Source organism: Neodiprion fabricii, chromosome 4 (genome assembly GCF_021155785.1).
Source record: "Neodiprion fabricii isolate iyNeoFabr1 chromosome 4, iyNeoFabr1.1, whole genome shotgun sequence".
Classification (NCBI taxonomy): domain Eukaryota; kingdom Metazoa; phylum Arthropoda; class Insecta; order Hymenoptera; family Diprionidae; genus Neodiprion; species Neodiprion fabricii.
In genome coordinates this window covers 5,486,777-5,500,827 of record NC_060242.1, presented here as the reverse complement: position 1 = coordinate 5,500,827, position 14,051 = coordinate 5,486,777, and the positions used below count along the sequence as shown (strand labels likewise).

The following is a 14,051-nucleotide window of genomic DNA, read 5'->3' as shown; positions in this document are numbered from 1 at the left end:
CGAAGTTTTAGAGAAAGAGAGAAAGAGTCCGTCGAACAAGCTGCTTTCCACATTCGTCAAGCCATGTTCGCTTGATTAACGAGAGTAAAAGAGGAAGGACGACTGGTGAAGTTCGAGGAGATGAAGGCTTGCCGAAGAGTTACAGGCTTACGGTTGAACGAGGTTGAAGTTAGTAACGTTAATCCAACGATGCATGTTTGGGAAAAATCGTTACCTCGATCCTTGGGATTGTTCGAAATTCAGCTAGGAAATCGTAACAAATAAAGCATTTTCCTAATTCAGAAAGAAACCACCTTCTTGAAAGTCTGCGTAAGAAAGGCTTGTTCATTGGTTTATAGTTCGTGAATTAGTTCCAAGTTAATTTATAGTTACTTGTAAATGTCCGATTGGTAGAAAATAAATTCCAGTTTAATAAGCAACGTTCTTTTCACGGGATCGTTGTGGAAATGGAGCAGAAGGCATTCGGTAAAAGATGTTGTAGAAATTGCGACGTTTTGTGAATAATAAATAAAGTTATTTACTAATTTCATACAGCTGGAATCATTAAGTGCACTGGTAAAGTTTATTTAAATTCAATATTCAATTCAAGTCGTTCCACCTCCGTTGCAAAAGTTCATCAGAGAGATTCTGGCAACTTTAGTTTACCTAAAAGGAAATGTCTTCCGGATAACTAAAAACCAGGATTTAACCAGCTGGAGATTTCAGAAATTCACAGAACTAAAAGCTAAACATCTTAAACAAATCACCAATTTATCTTACGACGAATTAACAAGACTTCTCGTAACGAACCAAATAAATAAATAACCGTAATAAAGTAAAGTGGTAGATAAAAATTCGGGAGACAACACCTTCCGTCACGAGTCGTTCTGATGAAATTGTGCAACAACGATTTTTTCGCATCACGTTTCGTTAACGTTAACGCTACCAACTTCAGCCCTGTCCGGTGTAATGGAAACGGAAATTTATCTGGCATTAGTGTCTTCAGCGCGTGGTTAATTTAACTGGTTTATAAGGCAAATTTTATGGAAAGGGGGGGCAAGGGGCGGGGTCATTTTCCGCGTGTGTGAAACACCCCGAGATCCCCGACCACCTACCTCGTCCTTCAGGAACCTGGAGTGTTTTGCTCGTTTGCCATCGTATCGCGGTTTATTATCTCGAGGGAATATGTGCGGAGACGGCAGAGCCGCTTCGCTGTGGTGGTCCACTTTTACGTCTTTGCTTTTCTTCTATTTTCTAGGCAATATGGAACGAATAACACCCGCATAGGTGCCTGAGTTACGTGCAAGGATCACAGGTCGGGATACAAAGCTCGTTGGACTTCGTACTTGCAGATGCTTGTACCCGTGTTCCTGACACTCCTCGTAATTTCCAATTCCTCCCACTTCGTTCCCTTCGTATTCGTTTTGCCTTCTTCTGCTTCGCTATTTCCTATTTCCAACTTGCACTTTTTACATCCCGCGTACACGACTCAGGAACGGGTTTTTTGCATCCGTAGAATGTTTCAGGATACATGAATAACTGATACATGGATCTATTTAGATTTCGGGATCCAACGATTCGGAAAAAAAAAAAACAGAAATTCGACAAGAAAGAAAAAGAAGAAAAAAAATTTCGCTCGCAGAGGTCGAAAAGCCTTGACGAGTTCTAATCGGGACTTGACCGTCGGTTAATTTATCGCGCCTAAAATGGTGCTGATTAAAGAGTTATAACGAAGCGGCTGCGATGCTGTACGTCAGACCGGAACCGTTCTTCAGATAACAAACAGTTCGCTCGTAGTTTTCTTACCTCTTCACACGAGCAGCGACTTTCTCGGTGATTGCGAACGCCGGCTTTGCCTAATCACAAGGCTATCCAACGACTTTTTCCCGTCTCTCAACAGCTTATGTTTCCACACGTTCGACGAGTGAGGAGGTGTTTCAACGCTTATTCTCCTCAGATTCTCGGCTGTTATTAGCCGCGCCAAGTTAGCCAATAATTACCCAGTGCTTGCAACGAGCAAAAATGTGACTAATTATCCCGATATCGTTGCCGCAATCGCGAGGGTTGTATAATTTGCTCAACCACAGTCAGTCGGTGTTACGAGCAACACATGTTATCGTAGCAGGGCTTCCGGTGTGGTTCTTGGACCGAATGAATTAACAGTTCGTTTCGATACGTTTTACACCAGATCATTCGAGCAAGGACGAAAATATTCCGGAGCCTCTTCTCGATCAAATGAATCGCGAATCTCGTAAGATGAGTCAGCCTGTCGGCGTTGGCACGTGTGGTAGAAAAAGTTGAAAGGAATGCGAAAGAGGGTCGAAATTAGGGGCTGATAATGACGCGGAGAATAGCCGGGATCTGAGGCGCAGCAGCGAAGTTGGAAGACTTCGGGTAAAATTGGAGAGGCAATTAATCATCTTATTGACTACAGTCGGTGCAGCGGTAAACAATTTAGCGAATAAAAGTCGGCTCGATTTTTTCGCCTTTCATCCTACCCAAACCACGACCCCAGTCTCTTTTTACTGGCAAATCTCTACCGCCTACTCACAGCTTCCTGTCTAACGATAAAAATAGCTCGGCGCCGTAAGATAAATGATAGAGCAGCGAGTTGCGGATAATCCCGTGGCAAAGAGAAAGGGGGAAGTTGAGATCGAGGTTTCGCGGGTTAGACGCAAGGACATCTGGTTGATCCGATTTCGAATCGACCTGCGGATTCGGGGGATGGGAGAGGAGCGGGAGTCTTTAGATTAGAGAAACGCCCTGCCGGGTAACAGAGAAACGTAAAATGATCCCGCTTTTATCGCAGCGCTATCCCCGAGCCGTGGATTCGAGGCAGCCATCTGGTATGCACGATGCCAAAAGACATCGAAAGACATTTCGAAGATTCTCTTCCGAATTAGGAGAGACAGCCGGCGTTTCGAGGAGGCGGCGTTAAACGTGAGCGGAACTCCGAACCTCGAATTCTACACCCGTTCCCGACATACCGGTTGTCTCCATCACCCTGGATACCGACTATTCAAAGCTTCCATGGGTATCCAAAGTATTCAAAGCAGGCAGTGTAACAGTTTCTTCGTCCCGAGAGTCGATCCGGTGATAAACTCCGAAGTGCGGTTACCAGTTTTCATTTCTTCGTTAACAGGCTATCGGAAGTCGCACGTGTCGCAGCCTTTTTCTCATTCCAAAAATCATCACGGCACCGTGATGACATCAGAGGACGCGGAACATCCGAAACGATTCTACAGAGAAAATTCTCTCGATATGAGAATCACTGATGGGTCTGATTTCCCAGCGGTCTCTGCGCGGAAGAAAGTGCCTCGGCTGTTATTCGCCGTTTGAAATCACGACGATCCGACGACGAATCGAACTATGCCGTCGCGATGACCGGCGGTGGTTTGGACGGTGGATACTTTGTAACCTGAATCGTCAATGCGGGCCATGGATTCATTCGATGGAACCTTGTCATCGAAAACACGTGATCGCCTGAGCAAAATGGTCAACTGCCTCTGAGTCGCGCGACCGCAACTCCTGATAACGAGGTGCAAAAACGTCGATAGCAATGGATATAAAAGGGGAGCCGTATATACTAGTACCAGTAGCAAACAAACTGCGACTGTGCGAAGATGTTTAAGGTTACGGTGATCGTCGCGTTGCTGATTGTCGCGGTCTCCGGGTTCCCGGCCAGGATGATCGACGTCGCTGACTTGGAGACTGTTCGAATTCTGGGTAACCAAGACCAAGCCAACGTCGATCCGACCGTCGCGGATAACGGATTGATTTACTTGGACTCCGAAGACGAGGAGGTCAAAACTTCGGAAGGATTGGCGAATCACGAATACCTCGATCCCGACTGGGAATCGGATGGCTCGTTCGAGTCGCGGGATAATGACGATTTGGAGGACGATGACACGGAGGTTGGACTGCGGGGAAAGCGATCAATGGATTGGCACATGGCGCAACCATCGAAGGATTTCGACGAGGGTGCGGTTAAGATTCGTTGGAGGTGGAACGACGGGACGCCGGAATCGAAGCCACGCAAGGTGGACGTATTCGATGGTCTTAACGCGAAGCAGTCTGACTCTGCCCAAATCAACGTGCCCCTTGTGCATTATCGACGACTCTGCAAGTCCAGATTCGAGCGTCGTGACAGACACGGCGTCTGCAGATCAGTCATCGACTGATCGCGTTTCATCACATTAGTAAATGTCAATTTTTATGGTTCGTTTCACGATGTGTTTGTCATACTTTGGAGTCATGAGCACTTCTTTCATTATACATGTACTTGTGCAAACGATACGACGAGTGATAATTACATATACGATATCAATTTACCGACAAATTGGCGGTTCTTGGGTGTAATTTTGATCATTCCTTTTTTCCCCCACATCGCACTACCTCGTGTTACTATGTGCGACGAAAGTTTCGTCAAAAATCTTGAAATGGGTAGGAATAATTGATTCCATTTGCAATTCTTTGGACTCCGACATAACATGCATACAGCTGTATAATAATAATCTCAGGAAAGTGTCCACAGGTATAATTTAAACGAATTAAATAACGTTCCAATTTCAGATCTTCGAACGAGGTTTGTTTTTCACGTTGAATTATTCGTTTTACTTACATATTCTGCGGACGGGGTGCGTTTTCCTTTCGTATTGCGGTGAAGGTGGCGGCTGTGTACTTTCCATTAACTTCAACAGTGACCGTCCAATCAGGGCTGCTGGACGTGGCTCCCAATATTCGTACGCCGGATTTCACCCTGGCTCTGTAAGCGGAGAAATGGAAGAGTAAAAATTTGACAATCGACCGAAGAAGCTTGGATGCAGGATAACCGAAGGAGTATTCGTAATACTAGCGGATGTACTATCGGCTATGCTTTATCTCGAACCTTTTACCGGGCAAAAGTTTCCGGACCTGCGGGACGATATTAAAAACTCAAAGCCACAAAGTTACGCTCTGAGGGGAGAGGTGGGGAGGGAGGGGAGGGGGAAAGGAGGGACTCGAGAGGGTTGTAGTGGAAAGATGAAATTCCCCGTTTCATCGTTTGAAAAACGATCATTGAGAGCGAGTATGTAGTTATACCGAATAATATTATCCTCGATAACCGCTGCACGGGGGGCAATTATAGAGGTCCGGATAACTTTTCGCGAAGGAATTAAATTATAATTACCTTTGAGTGGAAATAATTTTTATAACCTTCTTTGCCTCTCGACTTCAAGCCTCCGTCGTTCGTTCGGATCGAGTGGAAGTGAGGGGCGGGATTAAGACGTTACGCGTACTTTTAGGAGCGGCGACGAATTCAGCCCGTCTAGACTCTCTCGAGGCTATGAAAAAGGAGCGAGCGTCGTAAATCGGGGTTGAATCGACGAGGCAGACTGGGTATATTACACTACCCCGCGATCTTATAAAGCCGGGCTCAATACCGCGTAATATTATAATGGCTCGGTCCGCGATAGCCGCCCTTCGAGCTCAAATAGGGACGATGACGACTCGACAAATACTCGCGTATCTGACAAAACCGGTCCTCGAACCTTTTGCCGCGGTCGTCACTTGAATTCGAGACCAAGTTTCCGTCCGACATTACGATTTATCCTATAAATCTCAAACTAACGAATTTATGGAATTTAGCGAACGGTTCCACAAAATACGAAGAAAAAACCGTAAATGTGACCAATTGTAGCGTAACGTATTGAAAAAAGTCAAATTCACCGTTGGTTGAGAAGGCTAAGGAAAATAAGACGTGTGGGAAAAAGAAAGTCGGTAAAATTTTTTAAAAAACTAAGGCGTTTCTGAGTTTCCGGTAATAATTCAACCCCTTCTTATGCTAAGTTGGCAAGACTCGGTTCCGATCGAAGCTGCGTCGACGAATCGTAGAGTATCAACGATGAGAGAAAGAAGAAGAATGGGTGGGTAGTTTCCACTGCATGCGGCACAAGTTTTTCTAAAATCTCAACTTCATGCGGAGTCAAATCGTTTTCAACCGTTCGAAAAAGGGGCTTCTTGTAACTTTTAAACTGCGAAAAATTTTTGAAAATTGTAACATGCTGTCGCAATGAGACGCAACATCAAATTACAATCATGAAAATAATTAAAATTTACCGAAGTTTGGAGTCTCGTTCGTTAAAGGAATAAAAAAGTCATGTGCTGACGTCACGCTAAACTGCAGTTTGAAATACGTCTCACAGATAAGCGTTAGATCCCGGAATGAGTTCGAGTTGTAAGTGCGAACTTAGACAGCGATACATTACGTGCAACCGGTGCAGCAGTATCGCTCTTAGAAAATTGCAGACACGTCTTGATTCTGCCGTGCCGCTCTGCATCTTTACCGTTCCCTATTTTCCCTGCTTCGTTTTTCCTTCTCCTCTTCATTTTCCGTATTATACACGTGTAACGACAGAAGCCAGGGTCTTCGAGGCCAGAGGGTAAGCTCTGGAAAATTAATTGGCTCACCAGAAGGCAGCCGCAGGTGCTGGAGAATAAAGAAGAGAACGACTTGCCGAAAAGCGCAGTTTTCAATGCCAAAAAACCAACGACTTCCCACTTTTTCTTCCCTACTTTGTCTCGAACCTTTCATCTCGTTTTAAAACTATCACTCTTCACTTTCCGCCTTTGCGAAAACGTTAGATATCTCGGTACCTCTGCATTTCACGCCTCCTGGCGCTTCAAAGCCGGACGCAAATTGCAAGGGAACGAGAGTTTGCAGACATTCGACTCGAAAGATGAGGTAAGATGGTTTCTCGTATTGCCAAAGTCGTTTTTGCACTGTGCAAACTTTCAGCCGAAGAGAACGGCGAGGAATACAATGAATAAATGACGGGGATTCTGTGTAAGGTAGGACGACACGTGGAGGCCATTGGTATCAATTTGGTGGTTACATTCCGCGACGTGACTTAATAAGTCATAGACTTGATTATCGATCACGCTTACTTACGCCGACGGGGTAGCCGATAATGATACTCGACAGAGAGACGTGAGTTCAATTCGAATTCCCTTAAGCTCGTGTTATATAAGTATATACGATGTTTAAAAGGTGGGCGGCGTTTCAACGAAAGGTATAAGCAGCAGCGATGAACGAGCCTCGAAGTATTTCAACTTCAATTTCGGAGGGCATAAGTAATTCAGGTACGGGGATTCTGGGAAAACATTGACTCGTCAGAGATTCAAACCTTCGCCCAAGGGGGAATTAAATTCACCAACGAATTTTCACTTTTTTTTCTCATTCGTTCTTTCTTCCCCGAATTCCAATTCTCAGCTGTAATTATTTATCAACTTTTCATTCTTCCCTCGTCGTTTCTTTGACAGTTAAAAAAGACTTGCACGTTGACTTGAACCGTGCTTTTCGAGTCAGAAGAGCAAAAAATAATAATAAAAAATTAGATAAAAATGAAAAGAAACTGACCGATCTTCGAGCAACATGACAGGCGTGTAAATTCCCTGTAATATCCGACGCATAGAAATCAACGCCTGATAAAAGACAACTCTGATTACTCTCGTGTAGCGAGGACCGAGGCAATAAGGCGCCATTGGGTTGAAAATAAATCACAACACGTGCGCGTTCCGCGCCTCCTTTATACACATCCATCCATCCATCCATCCATCCATCCATCCATCCCAGTACGTTTCGGGTGAAATATGAACGGATATAGAATTTACCCAGGTAAAAAAAAAGGGCATCCGATTTTTGATACTACCGAGGGAGATTCGTCGGGACGAGAGACAATTCATGACGCAAAACGCGAATCGTTACGCTATCTGTGCGTGTGTGTGCGCGTGTGTGTGAAAGAGTATAGGTATAACGGTGTAATGAAACCGGACCGAGATTGCTGTGCGAATTTCGCAATTTCGCAATTTCGCTGTACCCGCCGATCCTCAGTCACGTACTTCGGGGAATACATAACTCAGTTGAGATTCAGCTGGTATCGTTGTCAACTTCTCCTGTCCTCGGACTGTGCGAGAGGCAGGCCCCGGTAATACAGTTAACTGCAAAGTGACGTACCTCTAACGGTTTAGTTTACAGGAGCAATTACAGTTCCCGACGTAACCCTGACGAGGGTTGCTCGAGGCCGCAGCAATGCGGCCTCACGATTACTCTTGAAGCCGCCATTTTTCATTCCGAAAAATTAAACTGAGCCCGCGTTGCCGATGAAAATTAAACGAAATCTAGATTCACTGTTACCGTGTTATTCTGTGTTCGAAATGCTCACGACTAATAATAATTAACAATTGTTATTCCGGCGATTTCGGTTCGATCGTTTATTATTATCGTATGGGCTGGACATTTTTTCGTTATACGATGCAAGCTGTAAGGTTGGCGATTAAATATTTTAACGATATTCACGATTCGATACATTTTTTCCCACCCAAGTATATGCTTATGTAATCGGTAAGACTTGGTTCGATAATCTATACCGTCTTCGAACGAATTCTCAAGGGAAAGAAAACAAAATCTCTGGCGCAAAAACTTGGCGCCAAGTACATTAAATTGGAAACTACTCAAAAAAAAAAAAAAATAAAATAAAAAATTACCCCACGATTCAGAAGCCGCCAGAATGACAATGTATATTCAAATAAGTACAAGCAACAATTATACCCTTACCTACAAAAAAATTTTGAAATCAAAATCCTTACTGCCAAGTGCGTAATTTCTTCACAAAAAATAAGAAAACAACAAGAATAGTAAAGAATTAGCGACTATTAGAATTAGGGAAAATTTGGTGCTATTTGTACTTGAAGGAGATATTTTAGAAAAATATTTTGAGGAATAAATCAAATTTTGTCATTATAGCTTCATCTATGCATCGTGCCTTGACTAAATTTACCTACAGAGCGTCTTTGTGCAGCTATATGTAAATCGCCTCTATAACAAGGTAATTAATTTGCTGTGTTATAGCCCATTAGTCGAACCGATATAATGCGAGCATACGGACGTATCTAAGAAACAACACATTCGTAAATATAGAGGTGAATTTCGTTGGCTGGATTTTAGAAAATAAAATGATATTCTTCGAAATTGTGGCACGAAATGGATTGCCGATAATTTGGGAATCCGTTCATCGTTAAGAACGGATTGTTTTGGATCGCATATGCTGCACGAAAGAGAATATCGAGTACCGAATTAACTTCGACTTGGTGAACAAAGCATTGACATTCATATATCCAATCACTTCCGGTAAATACTCTCTTGTCGTAACGAAGATCAAACCTGAATACTACGGCGTTTGATGGGCGAAATTATTCATCGAGCAAACTGGGCGGAAGACTTGCGGAAATTGCAAAATATAAGTCCTTCGATCAAACAGACTTTTCAAGAGGTCCGAACCTACACGGCAGCGAACTTCAATATTTGCTCGCTCCAAACGGCGCGTCTATTCATCTTGTACATACCGATCGATGTGCATCGTCGTTTATTCTTAGTTTTCTAAAAAGTCCCGTCAAGTACAACTGATTCTGAACGTTTCAATCCGTCTCTACTTCGTTATTGTCCGTGTTGATTATTCATTTTTACGAAGAAGTTACGACGTATTTGGCGGCAAGGATTTTCATTTCAATATTTATTGTCCGTAAGTGTATACTTACTTGAATACGTACGTTGTCATTTTGTTGCTTTCCAAGTTGAAAAGCAAATTGTTGATTATAGTTTCGACTTTGTTATACTTGAAGCAAGATTAGACATACCGATATAACGGTGAATCGGAAAATACGATACATCTACCAACGCCAAATAAACGCAGAAAGAAGAGAATCCTCTTTCTCAATTTCGGAGCACGTGTGAAAGATAATATCTTGATCTCGTAATCGTTCGGCGATCAAGAGAACAGATAATAACGATAGATCAAGCTGTGGGAAATCCGAGATTAGTCGACGATACGATGGTTCGGATTATAATGCCGTTAAGTCTAACCTCAGCAGAATGCTGGGTAATTCGGTGGAAAACATAAGAGACCCGCACAGCCGAGAGCCGGGATACGAATCGAGGGTTGCAAGTTACGTTTAGGGGATTGTGGCACACACCGTGGGATGCGGAGGAAAGGGGTGGCCGCCACACGTCGAAACAACTTTCGACAAAGTTACCCGCATCGCAAAGTCGTTCCTCGCATGCCTCGGGCTAAGCAGGAAATTATGCTGCTTCTCGTTTCATTCGTCGCAGGACTTCTGCGAGGATTCGAATTAGAATGCGTTTGAGAGTCGGAGAAAGCGTATTTCTTGTAATCATTTAATTAAAAGGAACAACAAGAAAAATCAAAAAAAAAAAAGAAAAATGCTATCGAAATTTCAAATCGAGAGGAAGTATTTGAAATGAGTTTCTGGCAATATTTACAACGAAACTGTTATTCATATCGGTATAATACAACAATCAATTGTATATTATAAAGAGAAGCGATGATTTGAAAATCTTCCTTTTGTTTCGAAAAAATGCATCTCCTCATATACAAACTTTACGATTTCAATAAAGCTTGGCGTTCACCCTACATCAGACTTAGGGCACGACGATAATTGGCCATGTACTCTGTTACAGGGGCCGGTTTTCATCCCCTCGGAGTGTTCATAAATTGTCGAAAAAGAAAGAAGAAGAAGAAAAAAAAAGACGAGGAAAGAGAAAGAGACGGAGAAAGAGAAAACGAAAGAACATAAGAACGCCGTCTGTTTTTCATCCCCTTGAATTCCCTCCACCTTCTTTAAACGTATTATAACACCAGCACCGGCGCTTTTCGAGATACCGGCGCAAAGCGGAAAGTTCCCGTAGCCGACTTCTGCGTCGCGTCGTCACCGGCATCGATGGTGACCCATCTCGTTACCGGGGATTTACGTCCCTCCGCACCCGAGCGTTCTCCATCCCGGCCGTATTCTTACCTCAGTAAGGAGAAAGAAAGAAAGGAAGGAAGGAAAGAAGGAAGGAAGGAAGGAAGGAAGGAAGGAAGAAAGAAAGAAAGCAAGGAACGAGGTTCAGGGTGGTAGGCAGTTCCTCCTTCCTCCGCAGGCCGTTATATAATCGCCGTTGTGCTTTACGACAGCGCCAGGTTTCCCACGGAATCTTGCGTCGTAGCAGCTGGGAGCGAAGCGCCGAGGAAATTAAAATTGTGCGACGATCCGAGGGGGGAGGCAACGTCAGGACGACGTCGACCTTAAAAACTCGCAAGTTTTACGGTTGGTGCAGGGTAAATTATTACCGAACACAGCGGCAGCTTCGCCTTCGGCGAGGTCTGTTATCGCGTACCTTATTGTAATCGAGAACAGATGCGACATCGGCGTCGCTTTGACCCACCCTCGCAATATTCGCAACGCATCGCACATATATATATATATATATATATAAATATATACAGTAGGGGGTCACAAATCAGGGATGGATCGATAGGGTAGCTTTTACTCGGTTCCCCGTGCATACATATACACGTATAGACTACCGCAGAGACACGCGAGTTCGTAGAGCTCATGAGGTAGAATGTAGGTACGTATCCTGCTTGGTGTTCGGAACTCGAGAGGATTTACGGATTGGGGGATGAAGGGGTGGGTGGTTGGGTGGCACGGCTTGATCTCTCCACACCGCGAACAGGGTTCCCAGTTCGTACTACGAAGTAGATGGAGATACCACGCTGCGGAGACACTCAAAGATATACATATACGTATAATACGCAGGGACTGTCGCCTAGTCTGCATGCATCGCGTGGATATCGATTAACAATTTGCATGCAAATGACACGGGGCGGTAATTGCGCCCCACGGTTGATCAGCTCTGTTGCCGGAGACTCGGTCTTGATCCCAGACGAGATCTTGATCTCGATCTCTCGGTCTCCTGTCGTCACACTCGTCGGGAGATTCTAAACGCGATTCGTGAAACGTATCGCTAATCGAGAATTCACCTTCAATTCGACGGGGTGAGAATACCGGTAACTTTGCTTCAACGTTACCGTTTTATCATCGTCCGCGTTTTCGACGTACCGAAACCGTGGAGCCGACTACCTCGCAAAATGATGGTAACGATAGGGGGAAGCCGAAAGCCCCGTGACGTAAAAAAATAATGAAAAGTTGAAACTCGAGCAGAGCAGGGTAAACATGTTTGTATAGGTACGTATATAAGGGCATGGTGCCCGGCTTGACAATATTTTAAAAGTCGAATATCCACGCGCGGATTCACCGAAATATGTGTGTATAATTTGGATCCGCGGATGCTAAGATTTCATCGCGGTAAACCGACGTCGTACCGAGTTTGGCGATCAACCCCCGTCGGCGAGCTCGTTAACTCAGCTCGAGTAACGCACGTTATCCTGCAACCTCGTCCTAGTCATTGCCTTCCAGGTTATACGTGTATGTATAAGCGGACTGTGCAGAACTTCGCTGAGGGGTTTATTAGGAAACTATTTTCATCGAGGTTTATAGTTAATTTTCGAATCAGGCTTTCTACCTCGGATACCAACGGTTGTAGGGTAGAGGCACCATTTTTGGCCACCTTTGTATCATTTTTTTACTTTTTTCTGGTACCATGAATCCATCCACTCATTGAGAATTCGTTACAAAAGCCTATTCTGCACATAATATTGCTGTGATAATAAACTGCTTTGAAAACAATTTGAAGAATAATTAAAGCTGTCTCAACACAGGTTGTACAATTTTTGTCCATACTCGGAGAAATTTTTAGTTCCGCTCACCGCTCAGTCCTCAATTATTTTCATTTTTTACCACAAACGAAAAATATAGTTCTGATGGATCTAGTGGATGGTCCAAAACGGTGCATCTACTCTACATGCCAATGTACCATGGTTTTCTGATTCTAAACCATAATAATTTCGGGCCACCTGCAAGATAAGACCACGATTTAATCCACGAGATAACCCATTATTCAGAATCCATAATTCATCTTCTTGTATAATTGTACCGATGAAAAACGTTGGGTACGCGGGTTTCGCCGTTGTCTGCTCGTAGTCGGAATCGTCTCTTGTATCTGCCGGCTCCATTTTTTTCGGCATGATGTATCGCCGCGGTTCACAATCAGTTCCGAAATCGAATGGACGGGATTTGGTCGGCGGAGGTTGTATAGCCGTAGTAGAATGCGGAGTATTTTTATTCGTTTTTTTTTTTCTATATACATTCGAGCTCACGTAAGGGAGGGAGGGTTTTTGATTGGTTCCCGCCACTCTATGACCCGATACGATTAACTCGATTTGATTTAGAGGATTCGGATAGGTATTACCGCCGAGGAAAATGAATTATACCTACACCAGTAACGAAGAGGAGGAACGTTAGCGGGGGGGAAAGAATCGGGCGAAACGCAGCGGAAATCTGATAGAGCGTGCGGAATATCGCATCGATGTGATGCACGGCTTCGGTCGTGACGTGGCTTACGATATAAATCATCGTTTCAGGTTAATCTGCCCGACTGAACGTCACGACGCACCGGCTTTCGGGGCTTTCCTTAATCCCTCTCATGTCCGCGGAGATTATTGCTTCGTAATGACGCATTTTTTTTTCCAGCTAGCGTTGGATCGAGCATGAGGAATAGGCTTACAGGAGGGCAAGAGCGATGGAATAATCGAACACTTCGAGTTACGGTTCTGAAAGTAGGATTGACGGATGCAGAGCCGAGCAAGGGGAGAAAAATTAGAAATGAAGGTTTCGAAAAAAGAAGATGTAAAATAAAGAGAATCGAAATTGCACCAAGTGATAGAATTACGCTACGTCTTGCCCTGTCAAATACGACGATTTCAACACACCGAGTTGTAGCATTGTAGTATGCATACAGTGTAGGGTATTTCAAAAGAGACACAGCGGGTACGTAAATATTCACATTGAATCCGATAACGATAATTGGCTGAATTACGCGATAAGAATTCGACAGGCTCTTTTTCTCCATCCGATTATAATACGATCATTACATTACACTATATTTGGAGAGGTCGTGTAGGAACGGTCAAAGCGGCATTCAACGACTCGAATAAACTCGAGCTCCTTATTTGGTACCAACCCTCGATCCCACTGCGTCGCTAACAACGGGAGTATAAAATAAATGGGTTACATAGCAGCTGAATGAATCCTTATTCCAACGTTTCACGAAGCACTTCCATACATTCCGCGTG

The 14,051-nt window shown here is 44.0% G+C and overlaps 1 protein-coding gene across 2 annotated transcripts in view; it reads right to left on the bottom strand.

The window, feature by feature from the left end:
• LOC124179702 (transmembrane protein 132C) overlaps positions 1 to 14,051 on the bottom strand; it is a 195,604-nt gene that overhangs the window by 56,181 nt on the left and 125,372 nt on the right. For both annotated transcript variants that reach the window (XM_046564375.1, XM_046564376.1), the window contains exon 3: positions 4,601 to 4,744. In XM_046564375.1, the coding sequence (XP_046420331.1) occupies positions 4,601 to 4,744 (144 nt within the window). The remainder of the gene's footprint in view (positions 1 to 4,600; positions 4,745 to 14,051) is intronic.